Below are 18100 nucleotides of genomic sequence, written 5' to 3'. Positions count from 1 at the left end.
ACCCGTGTTGGAGCATCCATACCTCAGGAGCTGATCACCACTTGGCCAGCCCCTGGAGCAGATTTACTCATTGCTGCCTGCTCTGGATGTACCTCTGGCAACCCAGGGATGTCCTCCTGCACCCTGCTTGCTGGTCCTCAGGTCCCCCTTTCTCTCCAGCTCTGCCCCATGTGCCCTTTCTACTGCTCCCTGCGGATAAAGGGAGCGTCTCTCTGTCTGCCTTCAGATCATTTCCCTCCATCAAGTTCCTAATTAATGAATTAATAATAAACTTCTAATAGCTTCCTTCCCCTTTGATGATAATGAGAGAGGAGTTCTTGATGACAGCAAAGCAAGCAGGTCCCTGAAGGTTTAGTTCCTCATCCCTTGTAGCTGGGGCAGAGGAGCAGCATGGAGAGCAGCTGGTGAAACCTGCTCCTGCCCAGCCTGAGGCCACATTCCTGCCCTGCCTGACTGCTTGGTGGCTCAGCAGTTGGTCCTTCCACGTTGATGAAGTCCCCTTCCACCTTAACCAGGGCTCAGGTTGCACCAGGCAGGTTAAGATTGGAGACTGGGAAAAATTCTTCCCCAAAATGGGTTGGCAGGTCCTTCTCCTGGGTCAGTCTCTTCTCCTGGGAATCAAGCCATAGAGATAGAGGAAATGGCCTCAAGTTGCACCAGAGCAGGTTGAGGTTGGATGTGAGCAACAACTCCTTCCCCTAAAAGGTTGTCAAGTTCTTCTCCTGGCTTAGTCTCTTCTCCCAGGAATCAAGCCATAGGAGTAAAAGTAAATGGCCTCAAGTTGCTCCAGGGCAGGTTGTGGTTGGATATGAGGAACAACTTCTGCCCCTAAAGGATTGTCAAGGCCTGGCCCAGACTGCCCAGGGCAGTGGTGGAGCCTCCATCCCTGATGTTCTGCATGGACCATTCTGCTTCCTCCAGGAAGTTGGAGGCTGAGGAGAAACCTTCTCACTCTCTACAACTCCTTGGAAGGAGGTTGGAGTGAGGTAGGAGTTGGTCTCTTCCCCCAAGCAATAAGAAAGAGGCCAAGAGGAAATGGCCTCAGGTTGCACCAGGGCAGGTTGAGGTTGGATATGAGGAACAATTTCTTCCCCAAAAGGGTTGTGAAGCCCTGGCCCAGGCTGCCCACAGCAGTGGTGGAGTCCCCATCCCTGGAGGGCTTTCAGAGCTGAGTAGATGTGCTGAGGGCTGTGTTTAGTGGTGCCCTTGCAATTCTGGGTTAATGCTTGGATGATCCCAAAGGTCTCTTCCCACCAAAAAGATTCCCTGCTCCTATGGTCACCTCTCCAGTGTTGGTCCTCAGATCTATACCAGTGTACACCTATCCAGGCTGGGCAGGGACTGGCTTGAGAGCAGCCCTGAGGAGAGGGACTTGGGAGTGCTGCTGGATGAGAAGCTCAATAAGAGCCAGCAGTGTGCACTTGCAGCCCAGAGAGCAACCAGAGCCTGGGCTGCAGCAAGGGCAGTGAGGGCAGCAGGGCAAGGGAAGTGATCCTGCCCCTCTGCTCCTCACTGGTGAGACCACACCTGGAGTGCTGCATCCAGTTCTGGAGCCCCTGGGACAAGAGGGCTGTGGATGTGCTGGAAGGTGTCCAGAGAAGGGTCATGAGGATGAGCAGAGGGCTGGAGCTGCTCTGCTATGAGGACAGGCTGAGGGAGCTGGGGGTGTTCATTCTGGAGAGGAGGAGGCTCTGGGGGGACCTAATAGCAGCCTGCCAGTAGCTGAAGGTTGGAGAGAAGCCACAAGGATGAGCAGAGGGCTGGAGCTGCTCTGCTGTGAGGGCACACTGAGGCAGTTGGGGCTGATCAGTCTGGAGAGGAGAAGGCTCTGAGGTGACCTTGTGGCCTTTCAGGATCTGAAGGAGGCTACAAGTAAGCTGGGGAGGGACTTTTTTGGCTGTCAGGGAGTGATAGGAGTGGGGTGGAATGGAACAAAAGTAGCAATGGGGAGATTCAAAGTGGATGTTAGGAAGAAGTTGTTCCGCCTGAGGGCAGTGAGAGCCTGGGAGGGGTTGCCCAGGGAGGCAGTGGAAGCCTCATCCCTGGAGGTGTTTAAGGCCAGGCTGGCTGAGGCTGTGCCCAGCCTGACCTAGTGTGAGGTGTCCCTGGCCACGACAGGGGGATTGGAACTGGCTGCTCCTTGTGGTCCCTTCCAACCCTGCCTGATCCTCTGATTCTCTCCCTGGCTTCCAGGTACCTGCCAGTGCAACCCCTATGGCTCCTATGGAGGGTCCTGTGAGCCCACCACGGGCCAATGCTCCTGCAAGCCAGGCGTGGGGGGGCTGAAGTGCGACCGCTGCGAGCCTGGCTTCTGGAACTTCCGCGCCATCGTCACCGACGGCAAGAGCGGCTGCACGCGTGAGTCTGCCTGCCCTGCCCCTGCTCCCCAGGGGCTGGCCTGCTCCACACAGGCATTTCTTTAGTTGCTTTGGTTGCTTCATTGGGTTTTTTTTTTTCTGGCCTCACCATTCATTCTCAGCTGCTTGTTCCATTTTGGTTCGGGAGCATCTCCATTTGGAGGCAATGCCAAGCGGTAATATAGGCTGGGCAGTGCCTGGCTTGAGAGCAGCCCTGTGGGGAGAGGGACCTGGGGGTGCTGCTGGATGAGAAAGTCAGTGGGATGCAGCAGTGTGCACTTGCAGCCCAGAGAGCAACCAAAGCCTGGGCTGCAGCAGGAGAAGTGTGGCCAGCAGAGCAAGAGAAGTGATCCTGCCCCTCTGCTCCGCACTGGTACTTGGAGTACTGCATCCAGTTCTGGAGCCCCTGGGACAAAAGGGATATGGATGTGCTGGAAGGTGTCCAGAGAAAGGCCACGAGGATGAGCAGAGGGCTGGAGCTGCTCTACTGTGAGGAGGGAGTGAGGCAGTTGGGGCTGTGCAGTCTGGAGAGCAGAAGGCCTGGCTCAGGAGCAGTGTGGGCAGCAGGACAAGGGAGGTTCTTCTGCCCCTGTGCTCAGCACTGCTCAGGCCACAGCTTGAGTGCTGTGTTCAGGTCTGGGCTCCTCAACTCGAGAGATGTTGAGGTGCTGGAAGGTGTCCACAGAGGGGCAACAAGGCTGGGGAGGGGCCTGGAGCAGAGTCCTGTGAGGAGAGGCTGAGGGAGCTGGGGGGGTGCAGCCTGCAGCAGAGGAGGCTCAGGGCAGAGCTCATTGCTGCCTGCAGCTGCCTGCAGGGAGGCTGTAGCCAGGTGGGGTTGGGCTCTGCTGCCAGGCAGTCAGGGACAGAAGAAGGGGACACAGCCTCAAGCTGTGCCAGGGCAGGTTGAGGCTGGATGTTGTTAGGAAGTTGTTGTCAGAGAGAGTGATTGGCATTGGAATGGGCTGCCCAGGGAGGTGGTGGAGTGTTCAAGAACAGCCTGGCTGGGGCACTTAGTGCCATGGTCTGGTTGATGGGCCAGGGCTGGGTGCTTTGGGCTGGCTGAGCTTGGAGCTCTCTTCTGACCTGCTTGATTCTATGATTCTGATTCTGTCTTTCTGCCCTTGCCCAGCCTGTAACTGTGACCCGGTGGGCTCAGTGCGTGATGACTGTGAGCAGATGACTGGGCTGTGCTCCTGCAAGACTGGCATCACTGGCATGAAATGCAACCAGTGTCCCAATGGCAGCAAGATGGGCACGACTGGCTGTGAGAAAGGTAAGGGCAACCCTCTAGTAGAAAACCACCAAAGGATAGGTGCTGGGGCATTGCTGGGACTATTGACAAGGTCTGGTAATGGCAGGAGGAGGAGGAATGGGTTTGAAGTGGCAGAGGGGAGATTGAAACTGGATATTAGGAAGAAGCTCTTTGCAGTGAGGGTGGGGAGACACTGGCACAGGTTGAGGGTGCTGAGACACTGGCACAGGTTGCCCAGGGAGGTTGTGGAGCACAGAAGCACCCAATGTGATCTTTGATCACATTGGGTGCTTCTGTGCTCCACAACCTCCCTGGAGATGTTCAGGACCAGGTTGGATGAGGCCTTGAGCATCCTGTTCTAGTGGGAGGTGTCCTCTGCCTATGGCAGGAAGGGTTGGAACTGGCTGAGCTTTGAGGTCCCTTCCAACCTAAACCATTCTATAATTCCTCTTACTTGGTGGTTGGGCTTGAGGATCTTAAAGGTCTTTTCCAACCTTAATGATTCTGTGCTGCTCTCTGTGCTCTCATGCTCAGCATCTGATTTGTCCACTGCTCTGAACCACTCTGGGGGTGTCCCTAGGAGAGCTAAGACCCACTGGGAGGAGACTCAGCACAGCCTGTGTCCCTGTCACTGTTACATCCTGCTCTTTTGGTCATCTCTTTCCCCTTTTCTCCTCCTCCAGACCCTACAGCCCCCAAATCCTGTGAGGAAATGAGCTGTGAGTTTGGGGCCTCATGTGTGGAAGTCAATGGCTTTGCCCACTGCGAGTGTCCATCCCCGCTCTGCTCAGAAGCCAACATGACCAAGGTTTGTGGGCCAGGGAGCCATGGAGGGCTTGTGCAGGGAGATGTGGGCAGCTCAGCTGCCTGGGCTGGTGCAGGCAGTGTGAGAGCCTCTGATGTCTCTTTACCCTCAGCAAGAGGTAGATGGGGAAGTTTGAAGGTCTTGGAGGTGTTGCTGGATGAGAAGCTCAGTGGGATGCAGCAGTGTGCACTTGCAGCCTAGAGAGCAACCAGAGCCTGGGCTGCAGCCAGAGCAGTGTGGGCAGCAGGGCAAGGGAGGGGGTTCTGCCCCTCTGCTCCATTCTGGTGAGACCACACCTGGAGCACTGTGCCCAGTTCTGGAGCCTCTGTGACAGGGAAGATCTGGAGGTGGTGGTACATGTCCAGAGAAAGGCCACAAGGATGCTCAGAGGGCTGGAGCTGCTTTCCTGTGAGGAGAGCCTGAGGGAGTTGGGGCTGATCAGTCTGGAGAGGAGAAGGCTCCAAGGTGACCTTATTGTGGCCTTTCAGGATCTGAAGGGGGTTACAAGAAAGCTGGGGAGGGACTTTTTAGGCTGTCAGGGAGTGATAGGTCTGGGGGCAATGGAATAAAAGTAGGAATGAGAAGATTCAGGCTGGATGTGAGGAAGAAGTTGTTCGGCATGAGTGTGGTGAGAGCCTGGCAGGGGTTGCCCAGGAAGGTGGTGGAAGCCTCATCCCTGGAGGTGTTTAAGGCCAGGCTGGCTGAGGCTGTGGGCAGCCTGCTCTAGGGTAGGGTGTCCCTGGGCAGGCATGGCAGGGAGGTTGGAACTGGCTGATCCTTGTGGTCCCTTCCAGCCCTGAGCTGAGCCTTTGGGGTGTGGGGAATGATGAGCTGTGAGTTGCAGATGCCTCTCAGCAGAGCTTGATGGTCTGCGTCCCACCTGGCACCTCTGAGCTGCTCTGCTCTGTGCAGACCATCACCTCTTTGCCTCCAAGGGAGCTCTGCAGACCTGCTCGTTGTGCCCCGGGCTTGGAGGAGGGCAGAGCACAGCTCATGCTTCCTGTCTGCCTCCCAGGTGTGTGGCTCTGACGGTGTCACGTATGGGGACCAGTGCCAGCTGAAGACCATCGCCTGCCGTCAGGGCCAGGTCATCACTGTGAAGCATATGGGGCAGTGCCACGGTGAGTGCCTGCTGCTCTTGGTGCTGGGGCAGTGCCAGCTCTCTGGCCTGACGCTGGACTTGGGTTTGGCTGCCTCCCTCTGCAGTTTGTCACTGTGCCCTGACTTTCCAGGGCACAGCAGATGCCTGAGGTCCAGGGCAGCTACCTGAGGGTTGGCAGCACAGTGGCATGGTCAGCCTTTGCCAGGCCTGTCCCTCCTCACCTGCCCTGTCTTGCTGCTCCTTTCAGAGTCCATCACTCACACAAGCCACACCTCGCCACCCACACCGCTGCCCACCCTGCCCTTGGACAAGATAATTCTTCCTCCACCACTAAGGTTCACCACTCGGCCTCCAGAGCCCACTGAGATGCCAACCAGCTCCCTGCTGCTGGAAGCCAGGCCAACTGAAAGGAGCCACCCTACAACCAGGCGCAGCAGCACTGCCAGGCCAGCCACCACCCCCTGGGTCACCCACGGGGTGTACAAGAGCACTGTTCGCCCTCTCTCCACTGCCCCGGTGGTCCTGGCCACCACCCAGCCTGCCTACCTTGAATCAGGCAGTGCAGAAGGCAGTGGAGACCAGGAGATGGGCAGCAGTGGAGACCTGGAGTCCAGCGGAGCAGGTTCTGCTGGTGAGTGTGGGGGGATGGCTGTGGGTGAAGCTTGTCCCTCCCGCCAAAGCAGAGCTCTGTCTCAGCCTCATTCTCTGACACAGAGCTGAGGTCTTACCTCCTGCTGGTGAATGCTCCTCTTCATGCCCTGCAGGGGAAGAGGAGGTGGAGGAAAGCCAGGTCACTGCCACCCCAGCTGTTGAGAGGGCAACCTGTTACAACACCCCTCTGGGATGCTGCTCTGACGGCAAGACCGCGGCTGCTGATGCAGAGGGCAGCAACTGTCCAGGTGAGGTTGTCCTCGGGGCTGAGCTCTGGGCTCCCTTTCAGTGGTTAGGAGACAGACTGAGCTCTTGTAGGGTGCAGGAGAGGGACAGATGGCCCAGGAGCTGCCTGGAGGGCACAGCAGCATGGTGCTTGCCTGGCTGGCAGCGAGTGCAGCTCCTAGACCTAACCTGGGGGCTGCAGTGTCCCCGAAGGGACGTTCAGGTAGCTGGCAGATGCTGTGTCCACCTGCCACAGCCCTCAGCAGCCAGCTCTGGTGCTTGGATGGGTGCTGCTGGGCACACGAGGAGCCAGGACACTGCAGGTTTACACTCTTAGGTCACCACTTTCTTCCCTGACTACTGGAGCCTTGAAACTTTGAGCAGCATCCAAGAGCAGAGCTCACAGCTGGCATTAGGGGGGATGAAGGAATTCCTTGGAGTCCCATTTTATCTGGCAGGGGTGCTAAAGGGAGCTGGGCTGACTAGGGCCAGTTTGGTGCCAGGGCAGGTGGAGAGAGCAACTCCTGTGTCCCTGGTGGGCTCCCTGGAGCGTCAGAGCTTTGTGAGTCACGCTGTGGTTCCCAGGGCTGTGCACCAAGGTGGAGGTTTCTTCCCTGCTTACAATCCCTTTCACACTGGCCATGGTGAGGGAACACTTGAGCTTGGACAGAGGATTGGTTGCTCTGTACACACATCCTCATCACCCTGAAAGTTGTTCCTGCAGGGGTATCTTCTAGAGACTTCCTCACTGAGTCCTTCCTACGGGTCCCTGTGCCTTGGGGTTTCCAGCAGGACTCCCCCCACCCTTTCCTCTGGACACCACCTTCCCCTTTTAACCTACACAGTAACAGCTGCTGGGGCCTTCCCAGACGCTAAGCCACAGTGGGGATCTTTCTAAGGCTGCCTCTGCACCTCTGCAGCTCCCCTCGGCAGGGACCCACCCCTTGGGTTCCTGCCGCAGCTTCAGCCTGCTTTGGCAAGGCTGCCCACAGCCCCCTTAGCTGGCAGGGTCTCGACTTCCCCCTCCCAGCACAGCTGCTCTTCTCACCCAGGGCCCACACTTTGCCCTGCTGTGCCCCCCTCCCCGTGTGCATGCCAGTGTCTGATCCTGCCGCGTTGACTTGTGCTGCTCTGGCTAACGTCTCTCTCTTGTCACTCAGCGGGTGCAGGGCGGCTGCTACCCCGGCCGGAGCCCAGAGGAAACAGTATGGTAAAAGCTGCCATCTCCAGCCTGGTCTTTGCCATCTGCTCCTGCACCCCCTCTTGATACTAATCCTCCATGGTGCTCTCCCAGACCCATCCAGACTAACCCCAATGCTGGCACTACCCACACACTGCCATCACCCTTTCCCCCCAGCCAGGGACTGGAACGCTCCTCACAGCTCTCAGCCCGCACGCCTGTCCCCTGCCCACGAGCCCACTAAAGGCCTTTGTCTTCTTTCACCTTCCTTCCCACAGCTACCAAAGTCTTCCAAGGAGTCCTCATCTTGGAGGAGGTGGAAGGCCAGGAGCTGTTCTACACCCCTGAGATGGCTGACCCCAAGTCAGAGCTCTTTGGGGAGACGGCCAGGAGCATTGAGAGCGCGGTGAGTTCTCCGGGGTGGAGGTTTGGGAGTTCCCCACCCCCCTGCTCTGATGGAATCACCCAGACTAGATTCAACAGGCTGGAAGTTAAGGAATGAAGCTTTATATCATAGAATCAAGCAGGTTGGAAGAGAGCTCCAAGCTCAGACAGTCCAACCTAGCACCCAGCCCTGGCCAAGCAACCAGACCATGGCACTAAGTGCCCCAGCCAGCCTTGGCTTCAACACCTCTAGCCACAGAGACTCCACCACCTCCCTGGGCAGCCCATTCCAATGCCAATCACTCTGCCAACAACTTCCTCCTAACATCTAGCCTGAACCTGCCCTGGCACAGCTTGAGACTCTGTGATCTTAGAGGCCTTTTCCAACCAAAACAATTCCATGATCCTATGGAATGACTCAAGTCCAGGTGTTCTTTTCCAGGACTTCACTTCTCAACCCTGTCCTCTCTAACTGCACTCTGTTGCCCTCACCATGGGGGCACTGCTGTGGGTTCAAAGCATGGCCCAAAACCTCTTTGCTCCTCCTGTTCAGCTACACAGCTTGGGAAGCTGCTCCTGTAAATCCACTCTGCTATCTTGAAGGAGAACCTCCCTGTCTTGTCAGCTGTTGGAGTAGGTGGACTTTGGGTGGCAATGTGTACACATGGGCACTGCCAAGGGAGTGCTGGGAGGGGTAGCAACATTCTACTGTAGCCTGCAGAGTAGCACAGCAAATACAAAACATGTCTGCAAGGGGATTAGCATTTTTTGGGGCTGGTTCCAAGCTGCATTTAGAAGTTGGCAAGCCCCCAGCAGAGTCGTACCAGCAGATGTGTGCCTGGCATATGGACCATATGGTTCAGGCAGTTCTGTATCACAATGGCAATATTTCCCAGTGCCACAGTGCAGCCTCTGTCTGAGGATGCAAACATAGGCACAAAGGCTTCATTCACTGCTTCATCCATGAGAAGGCAGCAGGGTTTGCTTTCTCTCTGCCCAGCCATGGCTCAGACCCTCTGCTGCAGGAGCCCTCTCTGGCTGGGATGAGAGATCCTGAGCTGAGAGGTTGAGATCTGTTGTCCTTCTGCAGCCTACCCACAAGTGCCCTTGGATGTGCTCCCTTTGCACTTCTTACCTTCCTTACCATGGCAGGGAGGTTGGAGCAGATGATCTCTGGGGTCCAGCCTAAGCCATTCTGTGATTCTGAAGTCACTGTGCCCCACTCTCTAGGGGAAGAGCAGACCATGGGACCATTAGTCAGCTGACTGGTCTTAAATTAGAGAGGAGTAGATTTAGGTTGGATGCTAGGAGGAAATTCTTCATTGTGAGGGTGGTGGAACAGTGGAACAGATTGCCCCAGGAGGTAGTTGAAGTCTCATCCTTGGAGATATTCAAGGTCAGGCTCCACAGGGCAACCTGACCTAGTGGAGGATGTCCCTGCTGAGCACAGGGGTGTTGGACTGGATGACCTTTGGAGGTCCCTTCCAGCCCAACCCCGATTCTGCCTTTGCCATGGAGCTGAGGGCAGGAAGTGGTGGCCTCTAGCTGTGATGCAGGTGGTCCAGAGCAAGGCTGGGGGTTAGAGCCCTGGCTTGCTGCAAGCCTTGGCCTGCCACTGCCTCCTTCATGTGCTTTCAGCCAGCTCCTGGGAGCCACCATTGACGAGGCAGTCAGGTACTTAGTGATGCAGGACGTGGCCTTGTGGGATTTCCCAAAGTGCCTGAGCAGGTTTACACAGCTTTAGAAGAGATCAGCAAGGCTTAGATACCACACAAGACAAAAATCCTTCTGTCAGCTGCTGCAAGGTGCCTCTGGTCTGGCTCTGGCCTGCTCTTCTTCTCCATGGAGACAGCTCACTTTGCCCACATTGCTTCTGCATCCTTTTTCTCCCTGGTGACTGCAGACCATGAAGAAGAGGAACCACCTGAAGCGATCACACTACGCAGCAGAGCCCTGTCCTCTGCTTGTGTCAGGCTGGCAAAGGTTTGGATGCAAACCTCTGTGGGTTGAAACCAAGGAGACTTTGCTGAGACCTGAGATTTTTCACTGAGAGGACACAGGTCTAGAGATCTCCCCAGTTAATCAGTTTGTCTTTCCTCCTCCTCCTCCTCCTCCCAACCAGCTGGATGAGCTTTTCCGCACTTCTGATGTCAGGAAGGACTTCAGGAGCATCCGTGTCCGAGACCTGGGGCAGAGCAGTGCTGTCCGTGTCATTGTGGAGTCCCACTTTGACCCAGGTAGGAGCCTTCCTGCTGCTGGGCCAAGGTGGCATCACCACCTGCCTGGAGCCACCAGCCTGAGGAGCATAATTGTGGCAAGGAAAGTGAAAGAGCCTTGCTAAAGTGGGCTGGGGATGTGTCATTGTGGAGTCCTACTCTGACCCAGCTTGGAGCCTTCCTGCTGCTGGTCCAAGGTGGCATCACCACCTGCCTGGAGCCACCAACTTGAGGAGCATAATTGTGGCAAGGAAGGTGAAAGAGCCTTGCTAAAATGGGCTGGGGATGTGTCTTCTGTCCTGCAAAACCAGCAGCTGCTGGGAGAAGAGCATCTCTGAAGGCCTTGATCAGCCTGCTCTAATGCAAGGTGCTCCTGCAGGGGGGTTGGAATTGGATGATCTTTAAGGTCCCTTCCAACCCAAACCGTTCTATGAATCTCTGAGTGGAGGTGCACCCTAAGCTGGTGCCTGGAAGGCTGGAAGAGATCTCCTAGGGAAAGGATTTGGCTGTGTGATGAGAGGGACACTGCCAGGTGAGCTTTGTCAGAGGGGCACTGCCAGGTGAGCTTTGTGAGAGGGACACTGCCAGGTGAGCTCTGTGAGAGGGGCACTGCCAGGTGAGCTTTGTGAGAGGGACACTGCCAGGTGAGCTCTGTGAGAGGGGCACTGCCAGGTGAGCTCTGTGAGAGGGACACTGCCAGGTGAGCTCTGTGAGAGGGACACTGCCAGGTGAGCTCTGTGAGAGGGGCACTGCCAGGTGAGCTCTGTGAGAGGCGCACTGCCAGGTGAGCTTTGTGAGAGGGGCACTGCCAGGTGAGCTCTGTGAGAGGGATACTGCCAGGTGAGCTCTGTGAGAGGGGCACTGCCAGGTGAGCTCTGTCAGAGGGACACTGCCAGGTGAGATCTGTGAGAGGGGCACTGCCAGGTGAGCTCTGTGAGAGGGACACTGCCAGGTGAGCTTTGTGAGAGGGACACTGCCAGGTGAGCTTTGTGAGAGGGGCACTGCCAGGTGAGCTCTGTGAGAGGGACACTGCCAGGTGAGCTCTGTGAGAGGGGCACTGCCAGGTGAGCTCTGTGAGAGGGACACTGCCAGGTGAGCTTTGTCAGAGGGGCACTGCCAGGTGAGCTCCATCTTCACTCTTGCCTTTCTTCTCCTCCTCCTGGCTACGATCAGCCACTTCCTACACGGCAGCTGACATCCAAGGGGCCCTGCTGAAGCAGATCAAAGCTTCCAAGAAGAAGACCATCCTGGTGAAGAAGCCCCAGCACGAGCATGTCAAGTTCATGGACTTCGGTGAGCCCTCTCTGTCTGTGGTCTCGCTTCAGGCTCTGGGACAGGCTGGTTGGCTCTGCAGGTCTTGCCAGGGCCACCTTTGTGCAGGCAGCGGTTGGCTCACAAGCCAGGCTATGGAGCTCAGGGGCTTGGAGAGCAGCCAGAAGGCAGCTCTGGAGCACACAGTAACCACACCAGAGTCACCCACCTAAGCCTCTCTGCTGCCACCTCACCCCCTAAAGCCCCTCCTTGCCCACGCAGAGAGGGTGGCAAAGCACTCAGCCTGCCTCCACCTGCTCTTATTCTTCCTTTCTTGGGCTGTGTTGCAGACTGGATCCCCAGGCTCTTCACCACCACTGTCACCACCACCACAGCCACCACCGTGGCTCCTGCCACCACCCGCAGGTACCCCGCGGCCGCCGCCACCACCGCCCACGCCCCGCGCCAGGACGCGGCAGGGCGCCCGATCACCAGGCCAGCCGCAGCCCTGGGCACCAAGAGACCTGCCCTCACCTTCCCTGCCGCCCCCCGCCGCAAGCCCACGCGCCAGCCCCCCCCCACCACCAAGAAGCCCCCCAGGCCTTGCGACTCTCACCCCTGCCTGCACGGTGGCACCTGTGAGGACGACGGGAAGGACTTCACCTGCAGCTGCCCAGCTGGCAAAGGAGGAGCTGTCTGTGAGAAATGTAGGTGCCCCTGCCCTGCCGTGTCCCTGAGTGGGGAAAAGCAGCCCGAGAGGAGATCCTCCTCGCTGCTGAGCTTAAAGGGGGAAGCTCAGCACTGCTCAGGCCACCCCTGGAGTGCTGGGTCCAGTTCTGGGCTCCTCAGATCAAGAGAGATGTGAAGGTGCTGGAAGGTGTCAAGAAGGGCAGCAAGGCTGGGGAGGGGCCTGGAGCACAGCACTGTGAGGAGAGGCTGAGGGAGCTGGGGGGGTGCAGCCTGCAGCAGAGGAGGCTCAGGGCAGAGCTCATTGCTGTCTGCAGCTGCCTGCAGGGAGGCTGTAGCCAGGTGGGGTTGGGCTCTGCTGCCAGGCAGCCAGGGCCAGAGGATGGGGACACAGCCTCAAGCGGTGCCAGGGGACGTTAGGAAGAAGTTCTTCACAGCAAGAGTGATTGGGATGGGCTGCCCAGGGAGGTGATGGAGTCCCTGTCCCTGGAGGTGTTTAGAAGGAGGCTGGATGAGGCACTGAGTGCCATGGGTTAGTTGATTAGAAGGAGTTAGGTGATAGGCTGGGCTGGATGATCTCGAAAGTCTTTTCCAACCAGGTTGATTCTGTGATTGATGAGGATGGGGCTGGGCTCCTCTCAGTGGTGTCCCAGTGACAGGACAAGGGGCAATGGGTACAAGCCAGAACCCAGCAGGTTTCACTCAGACTTAAGGAGAAACTTCTTTGGTGTGAGGGTTGCAAAGCCCTGCAGCAGGCTGCCCAGAGAGGCTGCAGAGTCTCCTTCTCTGGAGAGCTTCCAATCCCACTTGGATATTGTGACCCTGGGCAAGCTGCTGCGTGTGCCCCTGCTTTAGTAGAGGAACTGGTCTGGATGACCCCCAGAGGTCCCTCCCAACCCCACCACGCTGGGATTCTAAGACCCTGTGAGCTCCCATGGGCAGTTTGGTGTCACATTGGGGGCTCTGGGTTGTTGTCAATGCTTGTTCCTGAAAATCTTTGTCCCTGAAGCTCTGCAAGCTGAAGCCCTCAAAGCTCCTGCTTCATGTGGGGGTCCAACCTTGTTCATTTTAATAGGACATGGCCTTGCAGATTGCTTGGAAAGTCTCAGTCTGCAAGACATGAGAGCCAGGAGTGATGATTGTGAATCTGTCACGTGGGACTCTGGGAGGCCAGATAAAAATTATCACAGGAGCAGAGCAGCTGAGTTAGCAGGAGCTGTCTGCAGCAGAGCCCAGCTGACAGCACAGGGGGTGTGACAGCTGGGCAAGGAGAGGACCAACCCAGGCCCTCACCATGGAGGAGCTGACAGGGACATGACCGAAGCTAAGCACTGGGGGAGCAATACCACAGGTCCCTAACGCCTGGGAGCAGCCCTTTGGGCACATGAAGGCACAGGAGGAGGTGGTTGCAGTGTCACAGGTTCCTAGAGCCTGGGAGCAGCCCTCTGGGGACATGCAACACAGGGGAAGGTGCTTGCAGTGTGACAGGTCCCTAAGGCCTGGGAGCAGCCCTTTGGGGACATGCCACCAAGAGAGGAGTTGGTTGCAAGCAGTAGGAGGGCCAATAGGACAGGAGCAGGTGCATGGGTCTGCAGGCTCATGGCAGCTCCCTGTCCTTCTATTCCCTCTTCCACTTCATCCTCTCTTCCTCTTCTTCCTCTCCCCTGGCCCTTGCAGCTATCAGGTACTTCATCCCCAGCTTTGGTGGCAAGTCCTACCTGGCCTTCAAGATGATGAAGGCTTACCACACGGTGCGCATCGCCATGGAGTTCCGCACGGTGGAGCTCAGTGGGCTGCTGCTCTACAACGGCCAGAACCGTGGCAAGGACTTCATCTCCCTGGCACTGGTTGGTGGCTTCGTGGAGCTAAGGTGGGTGCCCTGTCTTTCTTCCCTCTCCCCCTACCCCATGTCTGTGTGGTGCAGAGTACAGTCAGAGCTGTTTTGGTTGGAAGAGTCCTGGAAGGTTGTTGGCTTGGAGCATTACCCCAGCAGCATCAGGGCACCACTAAACTGTGGCCCTTGGCACCACTAAATCATGGCTCTCAGCACCACATCTATGCAGCTTTGAAAGCCCTCCAGGAATGGGGACTCCGCCACTGTCCTGGGCACCCTGAGCCATGATCTTTGATCATGTTTTGTGATTCGGTGCTCCACAACCTCCCTGGGCAACCTGTGCCAGTGTCTCACCACCCTCACTGCAAAGAACTTCCTAACATCCAGTTTCAATCTCCCCTCTGCCAATTCAAACCCATTCCTCTTCCTCCTATCATTCCAAGACCTTGTCAGTAGTCACTCCTCAGACCTCCTGAAGCCCTCTTCAGATCCTGGAAGGCCACTTCAAGGTCTCCTCCAAACCTTTTCTTCTCCAGGCTGCAGAGCCCCAGCTCTTGTAGGCTGTCCTCAGAGCTGCTGCAGCCCTCTGAGCATCTTCATCTGATCAGATGTCACCTTGTTGCGGGGTGCCACAAACACAACCCTCCCCCTCCTCCTTCTGCAGGTTTAACACTGGCTCTGGCACGGGCATCATTACCAGCAAGGTCCGTGTGGAGCCTGGCAGGTGGCACCAGCTGGTGGTGAACCGCAACCGCCGCAGTGGGCTGCTGTCCGTGGATGGGGAGCCCCACGTCAGCGGAGAGAGCCCCACTGGCACTGATGGCCTCAACCTGGACACAGACCTCTTCATTGGGGGAGCACCAGAGGACCAGATGGCTGTGTGAGTGAGGCTGCTGGGGAGAGGGCATAACAGCTGCTGCTGCGAGCAGAGCAGCCATGGTGGATGGAGCCTGCTCATGGTCAAGTCACTGAATGGTTTTGGTTGGAAAAGACCTCTAAGATCATGGAGTCCAACTGTCAGCCCAAGGTCATCATGGCCATTGTATCATAGAGCCATAGAGTTGGTTTGGTTGGTAAAGACCTCTAAGATCATCCAGTCCAGCCATCAAACTAACACCTCCATGCGCACTAAACCATGTCCCCAAGGGCCATATCCACAAGTTTCAGGAGGACCTGGGGTCAGGTTCAAGACCATCTCTAGGGAGGAGTCAGGAGGACCTGGGGTCAGGTTCAAGACCACCTCTAGGGTAGAGTCAGGAGGACCTGGGGTCAGGTTCAAGACCATCTCTAGGGTAGAGTCAGGAGGACCTGGGTCAGGTTCAAGATTCACCCCAGGGAGGAGTCAGGAGGACCTGGGGTCAGGTTCAAGATTCACCCCAGGGAGGAGTCAGGAGGACCTGGGGTCAGGTTCAAGATTCACCCCAGGGAGGAGTCAGGAGGACCTGGGGTCAGGTTCAAGATTCACCTCAGGGAGGAGTCAGGGGGACCTGGGGTGAGGTTCAAGACCACCCCTAGGGAGGAGTCAGGAGGACCTGGGGCCAGGTTCAAGACCACCCCCCAGGAGGCTTAACCCTTTACAGAAGCAGAAGGATTACTTACACAGGAGCAGCCCAGGGAGGAACACAGACTCTGAGAGACAGAGACACCCAGACCCCGACACTGCCTCACCTGCGTGCTCTTGCTTCTCTGCATCTCAGCAAGCCTAGGAGTGAAGCAGCCATCAGCATCGTTTCCTTTTCCCAGCCCTACAACCTCTTTTTCTCTCCTCAAAACATTCCAATTTGCCTCAAACTAGCACAGGATCAAACCCTCTCCCCCTTACCCCTCTCTTTTGCCCTCTGTCCCCTTTCAGGGTGGCAGATCGCACTGCGGCCACCGGCGGCCTGAAGGGCTGCATCCGCCTGCTGGACGTCAACAACCAGATGTATGACCTGCGGGAGAAAGGCAGCGATGTGCTCTATGGCAGTGGGGTGGGGGAGTGTGGCAACGACCCCTGCCACCCCAACCCCTGTCACCATGGTGGCATCTGCCACGTCAAAGAGGCTGAGATGTTCCACTGCGAGTGCCTCCGCACCTACACCGGTACGGGGGAAAGGGGTTAGGGGGGAGAGCGCACTTGGGGTGCCCTCATCCTGGTCATAGAATGGTTGAGGTTGGAGGGGACATCGAAGCTCAGACAGTTCCAACCCTTCCTGCCATAGGCAGGGACCCTTCCCACTAGAACAGGTTGCTCAAGGCTTCGTTCAGCCTGCTCCTGAACACCTTCAGGGAGGTTGTGGAGCACAGAAGCACCCAATGTGATCTTTGATCACATTGGGTGCTTCTGTGCTCCACAACCTCCCTGGGAAACCTGTGCCAGTGTCTCACCACCTTCAATCTGTGCCAGTGTCTCACCACCCTCAACCTGTGCCAGTGTCTCACCACCCTCAACCTGTGCCAGTGTCTCACCACCTTCAATCTGTGCCAGTGTCTCACCACCCTCACTCTAAACATCCCTTTCCTAACATCCACTTTCAGTCTCCACTCTGCCACTTCAAACCCATTCCTCCTCCTCCTCTCATACCAAGACCTTGTCAGTAGTCTCTCCCCAGCCTTCTTGTAGCCCCCGTCAGATACTGGACCTCCACTCAAAGGTCTCCTCCAAGCCTTCTCTTCTCCAGGCTGCACAGCCCCAACTCTCTCAGCCTGTCCTCATAGCAGAGCTGCTGCAGCCTTCTCAGCATCTTGGTGGCCTCTTCTGGACTGGCTCCAACTCTTTCCTGTCCTCCTTGTGTTGGGGGCTCCAGAACTGCACACCTGAAGCTGATAGATTCCAACCCTAACCCAACCTCTGCCTGTACACAGCTGCTAGGCCACATCTAAGCACCTCACCCACACAGCTTTTAACCACCTCCAGGGATGGTGAAGCTGCTGCCACTGAAGTCCATCACTGACCTGAAGGCAAGGGTCGAAATCTGTTGGTTCTCACACACAGATTGGGTTTTGCTTGCACTGTAGGGGTGTAGCCTGGCATCAGCTTCTTGGGTCATGGCAACCCAGCCTGAGGCAGGAGGAAAGGTTTGGCAGCCATCAGAGCCATTTGCCTGCTGGCTGTTGGGTTGAGATGCTGCCATGACAGGTTGCCTCGTCTGCTGCAGGTCCAACGTGTGCTGATGAGAGGAATCCCTGTGAGCCTTCACCCTGCCATGTCTCTGCCACCTGCCTGGTGCTGCCAGAGGGAGGTGCCCTCTGTGCCTGTCCCATGGGTCGGGAAGGAGACTTCTGCGAGCTAGGTGAGATGGGAGCTGGCAGAGGAGCAGGGGCTGGGGAAGGAGGTGTTGATTTCTCCAGCCTGGCATTGCCTGCTGTGGTTCTGGGGCATTGGCTGGAGCTGCTCTGCCCTTCTCTTCCTCACCATTCCCTTGTTTGTGCCCAGTGACAGAGCAGGACCACACTATGCCCTTCCTCCCAGAGTTCAATGGCTTCTCCTACCTGGAGCTGAACGGGCTGCAGACCTTCGTCCCTGACCTGCAGTAAGTGCCAGGGCATGGCAGAGGGGCACCACCTGGGTGGCTGATGTGGGGGAGAGAGGTCCTGCTCTGCTCTTCACCTGTCACACACTGCCTGTCCCTACACATCTTCCATTGGGCAGTATCCTGAACGTGGCAGATGCCTCTCTTACCTGGCAAGGTGCTCTACCAGTGGTGGCATCTCTCAGCCACCCCTGGCAGGACTTCCAAGGGCTCAGCACACAGGGGGGTGTGAGGCAGAGAGCAGCTGGGTTGGAAGGTATCCAGAATCCTTCTCTCTTCAGGGACAAAATGTCCATGGAGGTTGTGTTCCTGGCCAAGAACCCCAGTGGCATGATCTTCTACAACGGGCAGAAGACAGATGGCAAAGGGGACTTTGTCTCCCTGGCCTTACACGATGGCTACCTGGAGTACAGATACGACCTGGGCAAAGGGGCAGCAGTGCTCAGGTAGGCTGGGCTGGGGAGCTGGTTGGGCAGGGTGGCATGAGGGGCACTGGTGCCTTTTGGTGGCCAGCACTGGCTTGCAGCTCCTCTCTCCAGAAAACCATGAGGAGGAGGAGGAGGACTTCATGACCTCAGCTCTTAGCAGTAATGGCACATGGTTGGTTGGTTGCCCCTCTGTGGGACAGGAGCTGCCTGTGGATT

General features: G+C 57.0%; 1 protein-coding gene across 10 annotated transcripts in view; it reads left to right on the top strand.

The window, feature by feature from the left end:
- The window catches only part of AGRN (agrin), a 147950-nt gene that overhangs the window by 115000 nt on the left and 14850 nt on the right, over positions 1-18100 (top strand). For all 10 annotated transcript variants that reach the window (XM_064172104.1, XM_064172098.1, XM_064172100.1 and 7 more), the window contains 16 exons: positions 2194-2358; positions 3487-3630; positions 4293-4417; positions 5430-5535; positions 5764-6147; positions 6281-6415; positions 7851-7978; positions 10079-10193; positions 11346-11465; positions 11774-12130; positions 13788-13980; positions 14609-14824; positions 15797-16026; positions 17082-17216; positions 17360-17456; positions 17738-17902. In XM_064172104.1, coding sequence (XP_064028174.1) covers positions 2194-2358; positions 3487-3630; positions 4293-4417; positions 5430-5535; positions 5764-6147; positions 6281-6415; positions 7851-7978; positions 10079-10193; positions 11346-11465; positions 11774-12130; positions 13788-13980; positions 14609-14824; positions 15797-16026; positions 17082-17216; positions 17360-17456; positions 17738-17902 — 2815 coding nt within the window. The remainder of the gene's footprint in view (positions 1-2193; positions 2359-3486; positions 3631-4292; positions 4418-5429; positions 5536-5763; positions 6148-6280; positions 6416-7850; positions 7979-10078; positions 10194-11345; positions 11466-11773; positions 12131-13787; positions 13981-14608; positions 14825-15796; positions 16027-17081; positions 17217-17359; positions 17457-17737; positions 17903-18100) is intronic.

The sequence above is a fragment of the Pogoniulus pusillus genome, chromosome 36 (assembly GCF_015220805.1).
Source record: "Pogoniulus pusillus isolate bPogPus1 chromosome 36, bPogPus1.pri, whole genome shotgun sequence".
In the NCBI taxonomy this organism is placed as follows: domain Eukaryota; kingdom Metazoa; phylum Chordata; class Aves; order Piciformes; family Lybiidae; genus Pogoniulus; species Pogoniulus pusillus.
The sequence above is the reverse complement of the archived record's forward strand: the minus strand, read 5'-3'. Positions and strand labels throughout refer to the sequence as shown.